General features: G+C 46.2%; 3 protein-coding genes across 3 annotated transcripts; 1 reads left to right on the plus strand and 2 right to left on the minus strand. All coding sequences in view use genetic code 11, as the record gives it.

Moving 5' to 3' along the window:
• Positions 1-2,497: 2,497 nt before the first annotated feature.
• Positions 2,498-3,776, minus strand: EGR_09235 (Centriolin; the record flags this gene model as incomplete). The annotated part of the gene is made up of 4 exons (XM_024498484.1): positions 2,498-2,818; positions 3,095-3,288; positions 3,360-3,507; positions 3,693-3,776. 4 exons carry the CDS (start codon positions 3,774-3,776, stop codon positions 2,498-2,500), a joined length of 747 nt encoding a protein of 248 aa, XP_024347117.1.
• A 755-nt stretch (positions 3,777-4,531) lies between these two features.
• On the plus strand, positions 4,532-4,888 carry EGR_09236 (hypothetical protein; the record flags this gene model as incomplete). The annotated part of the gene is made up of 1 exon (XM_024498485.1): positions 4,532-4,888. The coding sequence occupies one exon, from the start codon at positions 4,532-4,534 to the stop codon at positions 4,886-4,888; it is 357 nt and encodes a 118-aa protein (XP_024347118.1).
• A 4,632-nt stretch (positions 4,889-9,520) lies between these two features.
• Positions 9,521-16,880, minus strand: EGR_09237 (hypothetical protein; the record flags this gene model as incomplete). Its single annotated transcript, XM_024498486.1, has 8 exons — positions 9,521-9,574; positions 10,598-10,726; positions 11,260-11,318; positions 12,210-12,263; positions 14,087-14,190; positions 14,857-14,966; positions 15,221-15,494; positions 16,810-16,880. The coding sequence occupies 8 exons, from the start codon at positions 16,878-16,880 to the stop codon at positions 9,521-9,523; spliced, it is 855 nt and encodes a 284-aa protein (XP_024347119.1).
• Between the last annotated feature and the right edge of the window lie 680 nt (positions 16,881-17,560).

A 17,560-nucleotide genomic window follows, 5' to 3' on the forward strand; every position in this document is an offset into this window, starting at 1 on the left:
GCATACTTTTCACCTAGGTTTTAGCTTATGTTCGTGCTTCTGGACTCGCATGGCCTACGCCCCATTTAGAGATAATTCCGACACCGCAACGAACAGCGAGGGATGACTAAGCAACTTACTCTGGCTAGAGAGGAGGTAAAAGGGGAGAAGTCGATGGATTTTGTCCGCCTCGGATCAGTGGGGACATTCACTTGACTCTTTGGTGGAGGAAGGGTGTTTGAGTCAATTGCCACGACACCTGAGGCCTGGTTGCTCGTGGAAGCACCGGATAGGCGAATGTACCGACACTTGCCTAGATAAGGACTCTCGTCCACCGTGACGTTGCTAGTGTTGCGAGCCTAGGAAACACCGAAGCCGCTACTTAATTGGGAATTCAGTAGATGGCCACGTGACATGTAATCACCTTTAACTCAACTGACAATACTATTAAAATCCGTTTGCCTCAGGTGATTGTTTCATGGATCACATTATTTGTAACTGTGACAGCATTGTCAGGTGTTTAAGGACACCCGCTCTAATAGGGAAAAGTGGTCAATCAAAAATACACAGACGGACTGCTGCTACTATTCTACATTGTGACGATGAAGGGGAATACAATTTGCGCTGAAAAGCCCCTACAACGCAAGAATTTGTGCAGCAATTCACTGTCAACGGAATTGGAAGTTTTATCGTTTTGATGTGGCGAAATCGCATTATCGTGATTCCTGTATCCCAATCTACTACAATCCCCTACTTTTGGGGGTAACTCCGGAGATAAAAGACTGAATAACCCCCTATGATACGCTGGTGAAACTGCCGGCAGAATCCCAGTCCGAGAGAGCCAAACAACCAATCTACAGGCTATGTGTGGTGCAACGATGGGTGTACACGGAAGCTGCTTGCGAGAACATGCTACTAGATCCAGATTTGCACACGCGCGCACGGACACAATAGCATGACCCAGGGGGGAGGTTGATTTTATCTTCACGAAACCGCACGCGAGAATGCAACCGCACGGGGCGTAAAGTTGCGCCGCGTTTGTTCTAAACTGGTTGATGCTGTACGTATACGCATGTGAGAGTGGACTAGCGCGCACCCACACACACAGATGGCCAAACAAAAACGGACAGACGGGGGACAGGCCATACAACGACTGGAAGACTATTGATCCGTACTGCGCGCGCTACTGTCCCGTGGCCTTGAGACCAGCCAATCACATAGATGGCATGCTTGATCTCGATTAGCACGCATCACTTCGAGCGGGAATACGGAGCTTGTTACCGCGATTCTGCCTGAAAAGATGACCATCCACCTATTCTCAATAAACGGTACCTGCAAATGAGAGACGAAGTCTTGTGCTTTAGAGGAACCCACATTAGTGCCTCGACAACGACTAGGTGAGTACGGAATGACGGTGCTTGAAACGACACAAAGTAAAATGGTGTGTGTCACCGGCCCCAAATGGCACATGTGCAGTCACGCGTCGTCGTGCCTCGAGGATGAGTCATAGGCAGTAGCGGACGTTGACTAATCCAGGGGCCGCAGACTCGGGTAGACAACCGGCAGATCATACAGGTGAAGGCGACATTTGTAGGCGTGACTTGAAATTAGGGAATTCCGTGTTCGTATACAGGCAGGCGAAGTTAAATATAGGCAGAAGTGCAAGGCGTGGAGGGGGTGGTAAACAACAAGTGTGCAAGTGTACGACCACGGGAAAGTGATTTATGCCGGGCTCTGACATTGAATTCAGCTCCCTTTTAAAAGGCGACGTTTTTGGCTGCGCGTCCACCAATGAGATCAATAGGCCTCCATCAATGGTGTTCAGCCATTACCTTCTGACCTGATGAGTAATTGGGTGGGAAGAAAGTGGTGCAATCATGTCGTGTCGATGTGTTGGGGGCTAAATGGTACGTAGCATTACCCAGCTTCCAACCCAGTGGTACTTCTAGCTCCTAAGGCTTCGTTTCACGGCCTGAAAAGGACATAAAAGATTCTTCACCAGATTTGCCCCAGAGGGTTAAAAAGCGGGCAAAGTAGCAGTGCCAGGCATACAACCTGGATCAGGAGGGAGGAGGCAGACCTGTGGACTTGTTTTTGTCACCTTAACGAGGAAGCACTTCAAAGGTGAAAGTTTACTTTCTCCAAACCGAGGTCAGACTTTGCCCGAATTGGTTCATTTCAAGCATGCCGTCAGTTGCTTGCTGATGTTATTGAATATCCCTATAAAGTTTGACAGGTGCTTTTTTACGACCTGCTTGCTTATCTGTACTTTAACACATCTTCACATCGAAATGTTTGAAAGCAGCTCTGAAGTGGAATAAGATAACGGCAGAAACGACTGAAAGTTCCATTTCCGTACATTTAGCCTGACCAGGTGATTTACGAAGCACACACCCACCACATGTCTCTTCATTCACAAGACTTATCTGCTCTTGTTGCTACTACTTCACAATAAGATTCAGGAGATCTCGTCTCAGATTCTCCAGAAAACTGCCGTTGAGGGTATTCTACATGCAATTCATGGGAGGCCATAAAAGGGATATGGAAAGGCTTCTAAAAGCATCAGATGTGAGGTGTTAGCGGCAGGAGGGAAAGGAGCCCCATTCTGGTCCTGATCAAGAATATAGCTGCCTAAATCGAGGGATTTATGATGACATTGCAAACGCACCACTGCCTGAGTATCCAACCGATGGTAGCCGCCTTCGCCACCGGCATTCACATCAGGCGGTTTTCCAAGGAAGGCTGCGAGTTTGGTATCTATTTTATAGAAGGCCAACTCCTGCTCTATTTCGTAATGCTTCAGACAGGCGCGCAGCAGTTCGTCCGACTTGGCACGAAGCTAAAGGACAAATCGAAAAACAAAACCCTCTTTGCCAAGGAATAAACCAGTATTTGGATCGTAAACAGCATTAGACACACTTCGGTGTCAAAGAATTCACAGACAGCCTCAAATTATAAAAGATTATTTTAACATTCTACGGCCAGATGTGACAACGAACGTTAAAAAGGTTTAGAGTCGTTCAGCAAACAATGATCTCGACCGTGTACTCTCATTAGCTATTGGCACATCACCTCTCCATCTATGTGGCGCCTAGGCAGGTTAGCCCGTATTTACCAGTTCATCCTTGACTGCAAGCTCCTTTCGCATTTCCTCCAGCCTCAGGTCCTGTTCAGCCTTTTGTCTGGCCAATCCTTCAGCGAGGGCCCCACGTCCCTCCGCCTCGATCGATAGGCGTGCCAAACAGTCCGAGAGGTCCGCCACCTCGGCCTCTCTCGATTCCAATTGACTGTTGATGCGCGATATCTCACCTAAAGTAAAGCAGCATTTGCTCAAAATACATCGAAGTTTTTTACTTAGATTTTAAAAGAAGAAGTCTTACTTTGCTCGAACCAACAATCAGCCTCTTTCCGCTCCTCAGGTACAACAATCTGGCCATCCAACAGTGTCAATGATCGCAGATGGAAGATTACGAAAGATCGACAGCACTGTTTGAAAACAGACTCCTGCTGGTCAGCAGCAGTGCTGAACTTTGAAGGGCAGATATAACTATAATGTGCGTTTCCTGGGTCGGTGGCTGGGTTGCCTTTTATCACAAGTTCCACTAGGTTCGGAAGACGGCGAAGCTTTGTCAGGCTATGAAGCTATTTTAGGAGCAATAGAGGGCATCGTCACATCTCAGACGCAAACGATTACACAGAAAAATAATACTTACGTTATCGATTCTATTGTAGCCTACTTGCAGAGACTTAAGAGAAACAAGACTGTGTTGAAACCATGAGGGGAAATCCTGCACCATGTTGTGATTAAGATAGAGTCTTTGGAGGTTTTTTAGGTTCTCTAACCCATTTAATCGCGACACACAATTGTGATTTAGGTTTAAGCACTTTAGTCGGGTAAGGCTTCTTAGGCCTTCGAGACTCTCGATGCCATTACCAGAGACATTGAGAACGGTGAGGTATTTGAGGCCTTCTAGATGTTCCAGGTACTAAAATTTACAATTCAAAACTGAAAAAGAGAAACTAACCACTATTTTGTATGGTGCGGTAACATTTGCCGTCAGGCAAAGGTGGTGAACAGTAGATAAGTCCTGTGTTTTAGTGCAACGCCGCAAGAAGTCCTCGTTTATATACTGTACCGGAAATTCTAGAAACAAGCATTAGGGAAACCCAAAGTACTTTTTAAAGTTCTTGGCAAAGCGCTGAATGCATTTACATCTTTTGTTTCTGTCAGAGAGAGAGAAGACATGACTGAGAAAACGACCTGACTTATTTCAGAGAAGTCTCCGGACGGTACAATAGGGTTGAATTTTACTTGCGTTTGCGTAGCATGACTGTAAGGTGCATTTCGCTTTATTTCTTAAAAATGGAAAGTTCTGCATTGAAATTAGCAAAGGTTTGCTATACCCCATTGCAGACGGAAGAGAAATTTTGACCTAAATTAAAAAAAGAATCCAAAAATAAAGCGTGAATAAATGCCATAAGAAGGGTTACATTCATTTGATGGACAAAACGGCATGAAAAACTTTACCAAACCTTACTTTAAAACTCTAGAATGTTAATTATTTCCAACCTTGATTGCCATGGTTACATTTGTGGCGCATTTAATCTACAGGGAATGGAAAATGAGGAAGGTAAAACTGAACAACCGCAAGAACCCCCCATTGATCAAGTTCAAACAAAACAAGCACATCCTCCTCCTTTCAGTTTTTCTGAGACTTTACAACAGAAAACAACAGAGTCTTATATCCCTCCAGCGACTCGACGGTTCATTGCTGAAGATCTTACGCATAACCCAGATGTTGTTCCCTCGTTAGCTGACTTAGTTATTAAGCAAATCATTGAAAATTTTTCATGTGAGTTAAAGCAGCTGATATACTCCCACACTCAATTAGGTACTTCCGTACTTTAATAATTTAAGAATTCCAGGTTTCCTTAATAAGTGCGTTGTCAACCGCTGGAGCATAACTTTTAGAATGTAGAATCAGCCGCCTCTCTCTTCGTTCATAATTGACTGTCCGCCAGACTACCTTCTCCTCTCATTTAATCAGTTAATTACAGTGCCCTTCCACACCTCAACAAGGAGCAACTACAACACGTATTGGACGCTCTTCCAACGGATATTCCTCTGAGGGTCGTTGCACACACTATCTCTGATGAGGCCTTCTGGCAGCGCATGAGCCTCTCCCGCTGGCCCGTAGTCGATGTAGTTAAGCATGGAAATTCGTGGAAGTGCGCCTTCTTTGAGAAGTACCTTGAGCAAATGATCCACGAGTATGTGCCGGACCAGACCTATCCGGTGTGGATAGAGGAGGCGGTGCAATTCGGTGCAACATACGTCCGACGCCTCGATGTTAAAGAGCTTCTCCCACCGGAGAAATTTATGATAAGAAATACTAGGGTGAGCCGGATTATTCCGTAAATTAGGATTTCCCTATTTCACAAGGCGCCGCATCAGCCCTATCTTGTTTTAATTGCCCAAAACAACTCAATAATTCGCTTCTCTCCTTTCAGCGATCCGCCTTACCTACTACCTTCCTGAATAATGAACAGGGATCTCGAGATTTCGCAGTGGGCAAGAAAAAATCCGATGACTATAGCGACGACTTTGATGAGCAAGAAGACGAGGAGGGCGGCGGCGTCGGTGGTGCAGAGGGAGCATTCATTGGTGGAGTGGAGGAGGGAGGAAACGAAGGCACTGGCGCTGGCGGCGGTGGTGGTGAAGATGACGAGGAAGGTGAGATCACGGCCGCAGTGGACCACTTGGATTTGGGTCAAGTTATTGCAAAATTGGATCGATTGACACACCTTAGTGTGCAGTATCGTGTTCGCAATGTGGGCTTGGATTTTGAGTGGAGCCAATTTCAGTTCACTGGCCGTGATTGCGTCAGTTTCTCTAAGGCGATTCGGAATCACACCTCGTTGAGGATTCTGGAGTTGGTGAAGTGAGTTCCGATAGATTTGATGAATTTGAACTGTATTAATTGATGAACTTGACAGGGGAAAGCAGTTTGTCGGTCAAGATGACCGGATAGTAGCACCAAGACGGTGAAGTCCGATCCGACTTTGTCAGTAATATTAACGGCTTCTCTTCCTTGCACCCTTATAGCAGTCGCGTGGACTGTGAGAGATGCCGTGTGCTGGTTGGTCACCTCCTCGATCACCCCTCGCTGCTAGTGCTCAACCTCTCGCACAACATCATCTCCGATTGGGGCGCCCGAGCCCTGGGAAAACTAATCAACGGACGCAGCCGATTAGAATGCCTCGATTTGACAAACAATCGGGTGAACGCGGAGGGAGGTGAGGCACTGAGTCATGCGCTGTCAAAGGGTGCCGGCACCTTGATGAAACTCAACCTTCGTCTGAATTGCATTCGTGACGATGGCGCCAGCTCTATCGCTCGGGTGAGCAGAAACATGCTGCTAATGAAAAGTATTAAGTGCATTTAAAAACGACAAACTTATGGTCGACACTGCTACTAACAAAGCACTCAGTAGACGCAACGATGGGGCTTGTGAGGGTACACATTTAGACAGCATTTTTGACCACCACTAAACTGACTGCTATGGTCACGAAAGAACCATAGAAAAAGCTGGAAAAATATTGCTTTTTTTCATTGTGTCGCTTAAGTCTTTGCTGCGAAACACCACCCTGAGGGAGCTCAATCTGGCCGCCAACAGCATCGGTGATGCGGCGATCCTCGTCTTTGGTCAAGTTCTCACGCACAACTCGACCCTACAGAAATTGGATCTTTCCAATAACAGCATCAGCTCGGTGAGTTCAGATAGGATTTGAGATGAAAAAAGTGAACGCCAGTCGTGAATCACATATTTTGCCATTTTGAAGGAGGCAGGCAAAAAGTTCCAGGAGTGTATAGCCTCCAACCAGACCCTCACCTACTTGGACCTTCGTTTCACTGGAATCCCACAGGTCTTTGAATTCACTCTGCAACAGAACATCGAGGCCAATGATAATCGGTACCGTATGGAGCGGGAGAAAAATGCCGAGGTAAGAATAGGGAAAGTTAAGCAATTAGGCCACCAAAACAGTTCATGGCAACATTGTGCTATCTGCGGCACACGGTTCCACGCAGCCGCAGCCTAAAAGTGATTTCGTTTGTCTCGCCCTTCTAGACCAGCCACATGCCACTCCCGGGCCTGATCAGCGTGGCGGTGAACAAGGTGAAGTCGGATTTGGAGAAGACCAAGCCACGGCCTACCGTTTTCAGTCTCCAGTGAGCGCACCCACCCAGCATCCACGATCGCGTATTGTGATACACTCGCCTCCTTGTGCATAGAACAACGTCCACAGGTACACAGTTTGCATATAACCACCGAAATTATGCATTTCTCTTCATTTTTTTTCTAAGAAAGCAAGGAGGTTGAAGGGGAGGGGGGGTTGGGAAGGATGTCAGGAAGACAAGTAATAGAGACCTAATGAGAGGAGGGTAAGAAGTCACGATGTACACAGTGTAATGAGGGGGAATTATCACAAGATGAGGCTGATATATCCAGTCGATGAAGTGCCTACAAAGGAAGAGTGCGCTAAACTCACACTGATTGGCTGGTTTGAATACGGTCGATACGCAGGGACTGACCTAGAGGAGGGCGGGGGGCTTTGTACACATTTGATTGGTTTATTGGTGCGCCTCTGTTGCCCCGATTTGATGTTTCAGTCGTTCAATCTCCAGATTGGTTTGATGCTCAAGTAGCTGTCGCCTTGCCTGCTCCTTAACCAAAACATGCGAGTGTTAACAAATGCCGCGATGTTACTCTGTTATGAATTAACCGCGTTGTGCAAACCTGGAGGTTAAGGAGCCTATCATCAGAAGAGGATTGTGGGGTTATAGACGATCCCAAACCGGAAGAAGGTGGACGAACGTTTTTCGTGGAAGGGGGTTGGGGAGGCAGTGGGTGCAGTTGCTCCTCCCCAACGGATTCGGCACTCCCGCCCTGTGGCATTGCCAAATGCTAAATGGGCGACAGATGACAGGGACAGGATATCACCTCGTCTAAAATCATCTCCCCCACATACCGTGTGAGTGGTAGCAAACTTACTGGAACAGAAGAGAAGGATTTGAGGTGGGTGGTGGAAAACCCGTTCAATGGGGAGTGGAGATTTCGACGAACCAGCGACTCGATAGCGTCAAAATGCCGAAGCGCTGCATCGATTCCACCGGCGGTGGGGCTGGAGGCGGCCAATTCAGTCTTGATTGCAAACAGAGCTTCCTGCAGACGGCGCTCACGATCTGAAACCTCTTCACTGGCCGCTATCTGGAAGGTGCAGTAGGGGAGACGATAAAAATCAAAACCGTCGATGGCAATTGGAGCATCTCTAATTTAATTGGTGCTACTGGATTTTCCATCGAGAGTAGATCTGAAGTGTGTCCTATCAGTACTTGTGACAGCCAGCTCACACGTCGTGGGCCGGCTAGGTGGGATGACAGACGGCAGTGACACCGAGTGCGTGTACAGGCGCTCCAGAATTGTGCTTCAGAGGTAAGCAGAGAGGGGACAGAGAAGTGAGTGTGCATTGTGACAGGGGGTGAGGACAAAAACAACGACTGTCTGAGAATTAGCGGAGTGTGTGAAAGCTCAGTGTACAAGTTTTGTTTACGAATGTGCTTTGTCAAATTTACCACGAAAACCTCGTCCATCAGCGTGCCAAAAGTAGACACCTTGAACAAAAATCATTACTTAGACAAGATGCTACTGATGCCAAATAAGTAGGCGTCAGTAGAGAGCAGAACGCACCCTAGCCTGGAGGTAAGTGTAGTTTCGACGCAGGAGGGCCAGCTCTTCAGCAAACACACTTGCGCGATTACACTGCTCCTCGGCCACACGTTCAAGGTCGGCCAGTTCCTTGGCTGTGCGGCGTTTAAGCTTCTTGCAGGCACGTTGTGTTGCCTCCAATTGACTACGGGTTGTCGTCAGCTCTGAAACCAGCTGGCTGTGGTCCTCCATCAGCTTTGTTTTGTCACCGATAAGCACCTCAATTTCGTGTTCTGGAAAAATGAGGAAAAGTGCGTAGACGTTTTTAACGAAAACAAAATCTATAAGTCTCCTACCGCTCGCCAGTGAATGCCTGTACCAAGAATCTATCAGTAGTATCACTTTTCAATTGAAGCAAATAGCGACAAAACGCAGCGCCTTCAAAAAAAAAAATCGAGCAAGCTCAAACATGCCTCGCTGTCTCAGAAGACTCTCGAGTCCCTCCAGCCTCGAAACCACTGCGTCGATATCACCGTGGTTATGCTAAATGAAATTAAAACGTATTTCCAACTTTTTAGTGAATTAAAATTCACCATTTTGGGAAAAAAACGCACCCTTGGAAACTGCAGTTTCACCTGCATCTCCTTAAGTAATCTCTGTTTCTCACTTATCTCGCGAGCCAGCCTTTCGGATTCCACCGTTTGGGCAGCGATTGTCTACGGAACAAAAAGGTTGTTTGTTTATTTTGAGTCCAACAAATCAGCACAAACTAATAAGAGACAGAAAAGCGAACCGCGTTTAGAGCCTGAAGTTTTTCACCAGCCCGTGAGACCTTAGTGTTGGAATCGGATTTTTCCAGCCTCTGGTGGGCTGATGTGATTTGATCCCTGTAAAGTGAGCAAAGAAAGATATCGGTAGAAGAACTACGGTGGCGTTTTTAACTACGACTGAAGAAAGCGACTGACTCTAGATTCTGGAGTTCGTTGGATCCTGCCTGCAGTTGCTGTTTGAGTTGGGTCAGTTCCATCTTTGCGGTGGACCTCTCAGAGGCGATCTGCTGAGTGGAATTGAGCATTCGCTGAAGCTCCTTCTCCATCGCCACGATTCGAGACTCCGAAGAGGAGCATAGGTCGGAGATGAGTCTACATGTCAATTTGTGACCAATTTACTTACGTTTACGATACAACTTAGAATCACGAAAGCCTTTGAGCCAAAGTTATTGATACAGGCAATTTAATTCTATTTTTTTCGTAAGCGGTCGAGTTCGATATCACTTGTTTGGCCAAAAAGGAAGAAATTTGGCGATGAATCTGCAGGACATCTTCAGCTCATTTTCTGCACTAATCAAAGCCAGCGAAGCTCATTGGGCGACCCATTCAAAAACAGCGGTTAACCAGTAGAATCTTTAAACGCAGCAATGCCATAATTATCTTAAACGCTTTTATAACCTGTACCATGAAATCGTCCCCTCCTATAAATCCCACCCCTCCAAAAACATGCCTGATGAGTTTCACAAAAAGCTCATTTAAAAATGCCATTGCTAAAAAGCATCCATACCTCTCTAACATAAACCTTGTGATTACAATGTGGTTAAGCTAAAACAACAGCAGTTCTTCCATGAACAGTGGACACAATCGAATTAATCCAACACTCACCTCTGTTTCACCTCCACACTGGCCTCAAACGCCTCCAACTGGCCCTTCAACAACTCGCCCTTCTGCCGTGTTAGTGACAACTGAGCCTCTGCATTTTGTCGGCGGGTTTGGGCCAAGACCAACTCCTCTTTCGCCTCGGTTAGGGATTTTTCGAGTTGGGACACCTCCTCCCTCTGGCAATTGCAAAAGAAGGCGCGTTTCATTAGTGTTTACAGGCTAGCACCGTACAGGTAGTTTACAACTCTGGCGACCTACCTTCATCCTCCTCTGATCCTCCAACTTGGAAATCTCGTCTTTGTGACGACTAATGTCGGCTTGAAGGTTTTGCAAGCGCAGTGTTAATTCACTCACATCCCCACTGATTGTTGGAATGCCATCGGAGGTCTGAAAAAAGAAGACACATCTTGCTACCGAGGAAGCTTTGTGGAGGTAGCGAAATCAAGAAGCTTGAATTACTGGGTGCATAGAGGCGGTTCGTCGAGAGGACTGAAGCTCCGAGGCCATGCGGTCCCGTTCCTGACGAACAGAATACAACTCCTCCTAAAATTAACACGATACAGAAAGGTTTATTTGGCTTTGGGATACTAAGGGGAAGAACTGTCTGCCCAAGGACATCTCACCTTGGCAATGCTGAGCTCATCCAGCTTGAGCCGCAGCTCACGACGAGTTGCCTCCAGCTGCACATCAGCTAGGTGCGCCTCTTGAGCCTTCTTGGAACGAAGGAGCTCCAGTTCTGCTGTGCGAATGCCGATTTCTCTCGAGAGGGTCTCCATGCGAGCCCGAGCTTCTGCAACCTGTGAGGAGAGAGTGGAAAGCTGAACGGCCCTTTCAAGGGACGATGATGCCCATGAAGCAAGAGGACCTAACCTTCGGTTGCAATTGATCCAACTCGTAGCGCGGTGAGATAGAGTGACTACTGTCTGACCGTGGATTTCCATCACCCACGGAGGAAGCTTCTGTGGTGAAACCGGTGAACCTGCATAGAGAAAATGGAAGTATTTTCGAAGAAACGAATTTGAGCCGAGATCGCCTCGACCTCATCAGCCCACTTATTAGGAAGGCTACTTGTCAATCGCTCTCCAAAAAGATTTTTACGGAGTTCCGTGACTATAATCATCATCTAGATATGTAGGTAGGTAGACTTCGAACGACAAGAAGGAGGGGAACTAGCTGATATGGCAGGATGGAGATTGCTTACGCTTGAGAAGTTCTCTTCTGCGGATGCGAGCTTTTTTCCTCAACACGTCGAGAAATCGCCGCCAATTCTTCTTTCCGATGCTCCTTTTGTTGCTCCACGGCAGCAATCTGTGGTGGGGCAGGATATCACGGAGGATTAAAGTGGTCAGGATGACCTATTCGCTTCATCATATACATGCGGGGGAATAAACTCTTCCACCACTTACCTCCACTCTCAGAGCACCGAGGTGACTGGTCAGTTCTGCGATCTTTTCCTCAAGGTGTTGCGATTCTGCCCTTTGAGCTTCAACTTGGTCAGCTTGTCTACCAACACGGAAGGAGGGTGAAAGTCAGCTGAGCCGATCAAGGCGCCACGGAACCGGGACAAAAAAACCTCAACTTACGAGGAGCGCTCCGCAATCATCGACTTCACCTTGTCATTGGCGCGCAGCAGCTCCTCTTTGCTCGCAAGCAGCTCACTGGTCACTCGAGTTAGCTCGCCTTCGCGCTCCTGTGGAGATGGGAAAATATCCCATAATCGAGAGGCCATTAAGCCTAACACTGCATCGAAATAAATTACTATCTTAACAATAGAAAAAAAGGACGCATTAAAGGCATCTTCGTAAATCTGTAAAACAATTGAATAGGTAGGAACAGAGGTTATAAACAATGGCAGGCGGGTAAACGTTACCTTCAAGAGTTTTTGAAGTTCCAGTGAAGAAGTCCTCACTTCCTTCAGCTTCGCCTGCATAGTAAAGCAGCATACACAGAAACGTGGCACACTTAAGCCCTAATTAAGTAGTATGTGGGTGGTGGACAAGGCTCCAGTTACAGGAGGCAAAAGCGTAAGCCCGCCCTTGCTTCTTGCGTACTCCTCTCACCTTGCACCAACGGCACCCTCAAAACTGCGCTAATAATGGCGGCAGCAGTATCGCTTCCCGGTAGTCATGGTAGCCAAAATACATGTACACAACACCAATGAAAAGTAGAATGCCTGCAAATTGCCTACATATACGTCGTTTCAAATATTTGGAAGTGCTAGCGCTAGGCGTTACCGCCATTAGGCTGCAAGTGAGCTTGGAAATTCGGCCAAGGGGTTTGCCGTAAGATGCCGAGGGAATGAATAGCATTATCCGAGCCTGGCTACGTCTGCAAATCGTAAGGGAAATACACTGAGCTAAGTGAAGTCCTTCAGTCTCCCACGACCCGGTGCACACGGAGCGCTGTTTATGTCACCAAGGCTGCTGGCCTCCCAACCCATTCTACAAGCTGATAGCAAGGCTACATTCACGCTCATGCACCCTGTGACGACTCCAAGGTGTCCGAGCACCGAGCTATAACGATAGAGATGGAAAGCGTTTACTGTAGGTGGATGAAGAAGACTATCAAAATCGTGTCAAATTTTGGCAACAACCTCCAGATGTGAAGACTCCATGCCTACCCATCTGGAAGGCGCGTCAACTTACCCTCTTCTGTTGAAGTTGTTGACGTAGCTCGTCAGCGACTCCTTGAAGGTGTTGGAGATAGTCTTCCAAGTTGTGATGCTCAGTGACGTTGCAAAGCAACTTTCCTGACGGCACCACACGAACCATCTCGGTTACCTCACCCGCCGAGTTATCACAGACTGGAGGAGAGGAAAATGCGGAACATCAATTTTTCTAGTGGACCGTTTCAATGCCACGGCCAAAGCAGAAGCATAACAAGTGGGAATACCGTCGACGTTAATTTCACCCGACCATGTGGCCGCCTCTGGTTCTTCTGTATCATCATGATTAAGAACATTTCCTGTCCCCACACTTCCCATTTCGCATTTTTAAATTATCAGCAGCTTAGTTCTAGGCACTGGCAAACCCCATATGCTTCCGGTCTCAAAAATTGCCTAAATATTCCCTCGCCGCTTTGCCTGAGAGCAAAGCAGGCATGCTACCGCTAAATGCGACCACAATTTTATGGTTATAACAGGAAATTGCATAACATAATGCTGAAATACCTACTTCTTTCCGTTATAAAGGCTGCAAAAACAAAAGTTGGGCAACAGCCTACCTGGCGTGGTTTGGGTCAACCGATTGACAATTCCAGTCAGCTTCGAAAGTTCACGCTCCTGAGCTTTAAGGGTGCCTCGAACTTCCTCCAGGTCTCCGTTTTGACCGCTTTGATCTGTGCAAGGGGGGAAGAGAGAGATGGTACGTTAAAGACACTTAACTGACAGACGGAGCCCGTTCCACAATGGAAGGTAAAGAGGGAGCAAACATACCACGTGAGTGGTTGGGACTATCGCGCATCAACTTGTGCTGCAGCTCCAATATACAGTCTCGACATCTCCGCATCTCGGCCAGACCTTCGGAGAGTTGCTAAAATGATGGAGAAGTGGTGTGGATTAAACGCTCCACCTTATCGTTACGTTGCCTTATTCGGAGATTCAGTCCTATGAGGGTGCCGTAACGATCTGCTGGGGTGCAGCTGGATCCCAATGACCCGCTTTCCAATTGGTGCAGGGGTAAATCAATTGTTTCCTTACTTAAGATGGTCAACGCCATGAATTACTGTTTTTCATACGTCAATCCGTACTTGGATTAACAACGATACGTAACCCTCCATGATCAAGATTGGGGGAAGAGTGCCTTTTTGAATGCGAAAATACATCACGTGATGGTGAATGTTGCGTTCCACTTCTGTTTACTGCAATAAAAAAAGTTGACGATAAGCTTCCGCCGATTTCGATTCACATTAAACTGAGCTTGTCAAGCAGACAAACTTAATTCACATCCGTCAAGCACACACAATAGCCGTCTTTTGATACGAGAGTCAAAAATGAAGGAAAAACGTTCGGAAGCACAATGAAGAATACTGACAGGCCATCAAATCTCGCTAACCAGAAGCGCAACAGGCGCGCCCCACTGAGATCTGTGAGATAAAATCGTTATGGATGAAGTCGTAGCATGGTCGTCATCTCCGCCTTAAGTTTGACCTCAAGGCATTCGACTACCACCGTAATGGCTGACGAAGAGGAGAAGGATAATCAAAACACGGCAAACGGTACCATTCAAAGTCAAAGCATTTGCGCTTGACTATCAAGGCGTCAGGACTTTATGGGTTTGTAATGCAACAAACACTAAAATGATAAGTTATTCTCCCGTAAAAACCCATGCATAACGCCACGCGAAAAGATTCTGAATACATCCTCTAGTTATCGCGTTTTCCACTGGCGTCACCTATATGTGACATGTATCCATTGTCAGTCCATTACAACTATGCCCACACTAAATTGTACCACGTAACGATTGCTCGAGTCTACAATAAATGCAAGAAGTCTTTGTTTTGAAGAGGACTAAATTTACCCAGTTTTTGGTCTGTGTACTAATTGATCAGTTCGGCAGGCAAGTCCTGCTGTAATATCTGAACAATGAAGTTGAGTTGTAACGATCACATTTCCCTCTGTTAAAAAACACTACAAACGGCACAAAAATTAAACTGGTTAAATCCAAACTATATGCTACACTCGAGCGTGCCATTTAGACTAAACTCACAATCTGCCACCTCCTCTCCTCCGGACTATCTCGACGACCACGACTCCTCCTTAGTTCACTCTCCAGCACATTGATGTGTCGAATCGCCTCTTCTAACTATTCGCAAAAGAAAAAATTCTTTAGCGATAGCTTAAAAAGTGACATCACTGATAAGCGACTGGAATCTCAGCCTTACTCTCGAAGTATTTGCGTTCTCCGCATACTGCAGGCGATCGTGAAGGTCGTACAACTCACTTTGGAGTTTGTACAGTAATTGAACATCCAATGGTGTGTTGTCAGGCAACATTTCCATCGACTTTCCACGGTGTTTGAGATATCCTGTGGAGGCTCTATGAAGACTTCTCCGAATATCAACTGCCGATGCAGCTCCACGAATGCAAGCGTGGAACCTCTTGGTCGGAGTTTTGTTCTCACGATGTTGTGCTAATAGGGGAAGAAGTCGATGACAACTTCACCATTGAATAAGGAAATTATTTAAAAATATTTGATATGATTTCTCACTCTGTTCATACTCAGACGTGATCGAGCCCTCTGTGTGGTCACTTGGGTTCCAGGAGCAGGCTAGGTGGCTAAATTGTTCCTGTCGGAAGGATGGAGGTTTATTAGTTCGACGTTTTGCTGAAATGACGGGTCGTGATTGGCCATTGTGGGGCTCAGAAAAGGTCGATGCGAAATCAACATCATCGGAGGTCTTCTGTCTCGCGGCATCGTCAGAACCAGTCTGGGCAGAATAAAGTTATTTCCCATTAAAAACCACCTTTTTATTAGTCTGATAAAAATGAATTTGCTTCAACAACGCCAGAAAGTCCTAAACAGTTTGACTTGTGGCTGTTAAGTTGGGCGGCTAGTAGTAGGTGAGTCAGTGATGTTAACTCTACTTTCGACATAGAAAAGGGCGTGACTATTGTGGGAAAGGCGGTAGGGCTAATCTAAATATTCACGTGGAATAGCTCATGAATCCAGGCGTGCTATTTCTATTTCACCTCCTACTACAAATCCCAAGACCTCAAGATAGTCAATCTCCGACCTGACTTCACATTGGAGTGTCCAGGGCTGGACAGATGTCTTCCAAATTTGCGCAATATCTCTTGCGAAGCGTGATTCACCCACGCAGTGGGTCTGTTACTTTTTTACAGGAACGCCCTCTTCTCTGTCGTCATAGCAACAAAAATATCACAAGCGGGAGGTAACATCGAGCAAGCACACATCCAGATACACACATTAGCTGCTGAATCACGTCTGGGCCATATGCGAGACTCTAAACCAAATAAATTGACGTCTGATTAAAATATAGAATTCTTTCCTGTTCTTCCAAACTTCATGGAAGCAGAAATAATGCTTCACTAGTGATGAAGCATCACAAAAAGGATGTGACAAGTTTTTTGTTTTAAAAAATCAACCCATGGGTATAATGCCTACCCGACCCGTCTAGAAGCCGCTGATAACACTTTAGCTCCCAAAATTCCTTTAACCACTTAGATAACGTGCTACATGGACAACAGATTATGAAGCTCATAAATCCTGAGGTTAAGAAATCGAACCCAAACTTGGAATCTACCGGCGGGAGTGAAATCGGTTCAAATATAAATGCACGGATTGGGGTAAATTCAGCTTAAACCTCAAGCATGGTACAAATCATTTCATGTCTTCTAATTCGGAAAAATAAATATTAAATAAATGACCTAAATGAAGCGTCACCAGGCTTTCATTATAATTGAGTAAAAGGAGCCAAAATTTTGTAGTTTAAAACTTACAGACTCGTACCGAGAAATGTTCGGTCGTTTTTTTATAAAAAACACAAAAATTTCCACCTTTCTACAATCGCAGTTAATCATCCTAATGTGATACCACTTTAAAAGGAAAAAACGTCATTGTCCTTTTAAATCTATCGAGCCTCGCACTTGCGTTTAACATTGGAAGAAGGTTTATACCGACCCATTTTGAATTGCACAAAGTACAAAAAATTAATTTTTTCAAATTACTCGACAGTACTCACCATGTCAAAGTGCGTGAGCGAATCAAATGAAGGTGACAGTAGTCCATTTGGGCGTCGAGTGAACTAACTAGCCCCGTGGAATCTGGTGGCACTACTTATTGCATGGAGCAGGACAGACAGGCAGACGAGCAAGTGCGTGTGCGTGCACACCGTGAACGCACTCGCCTGTCTGTCCCACTAAAGCATTCGCGTACGCACGCAAGCATAAACCCACCCCGATTATCGACCAGGCTAATTGGGATAAATTAGAATATTTAGGCCAGTTGGAGTACAGGGGAAGCGAATTCGTATTATTATTGGACAATGCGATAATAGTAACACTTCTGGCAGGAGTCGTGCCTTTCACGCGAGAAGTGGGACCAAGTCTCGCCGGCCGACACACCAGTGGACCGAAAATCCCATACCACTTTACAGTTAGTGCCCCCGTTCCATAACCATTTTGCACAATATTAGAAAAAAAAAAATAGGCCCACCTCTGACGAAGGTCTAGTTCTTTCAGTCGACAGTCCCAAGACCGCG

This window comes from Echinococcus granulosus (genome assembly GCF_000524195.1).
Source record: "Echinococcus granulosus chromosome Unknown EG_S00138, whole genome shotgun sequence".
In the NCBI taxonomy this organism is placed as follows: domain Eukaryota; kingdom Metazoa; phylum Platyhelminthes; class Cestoda; order Cyclophyllidea; family Taeniidae; genus Echinococcus; species Echinococcus granulosus.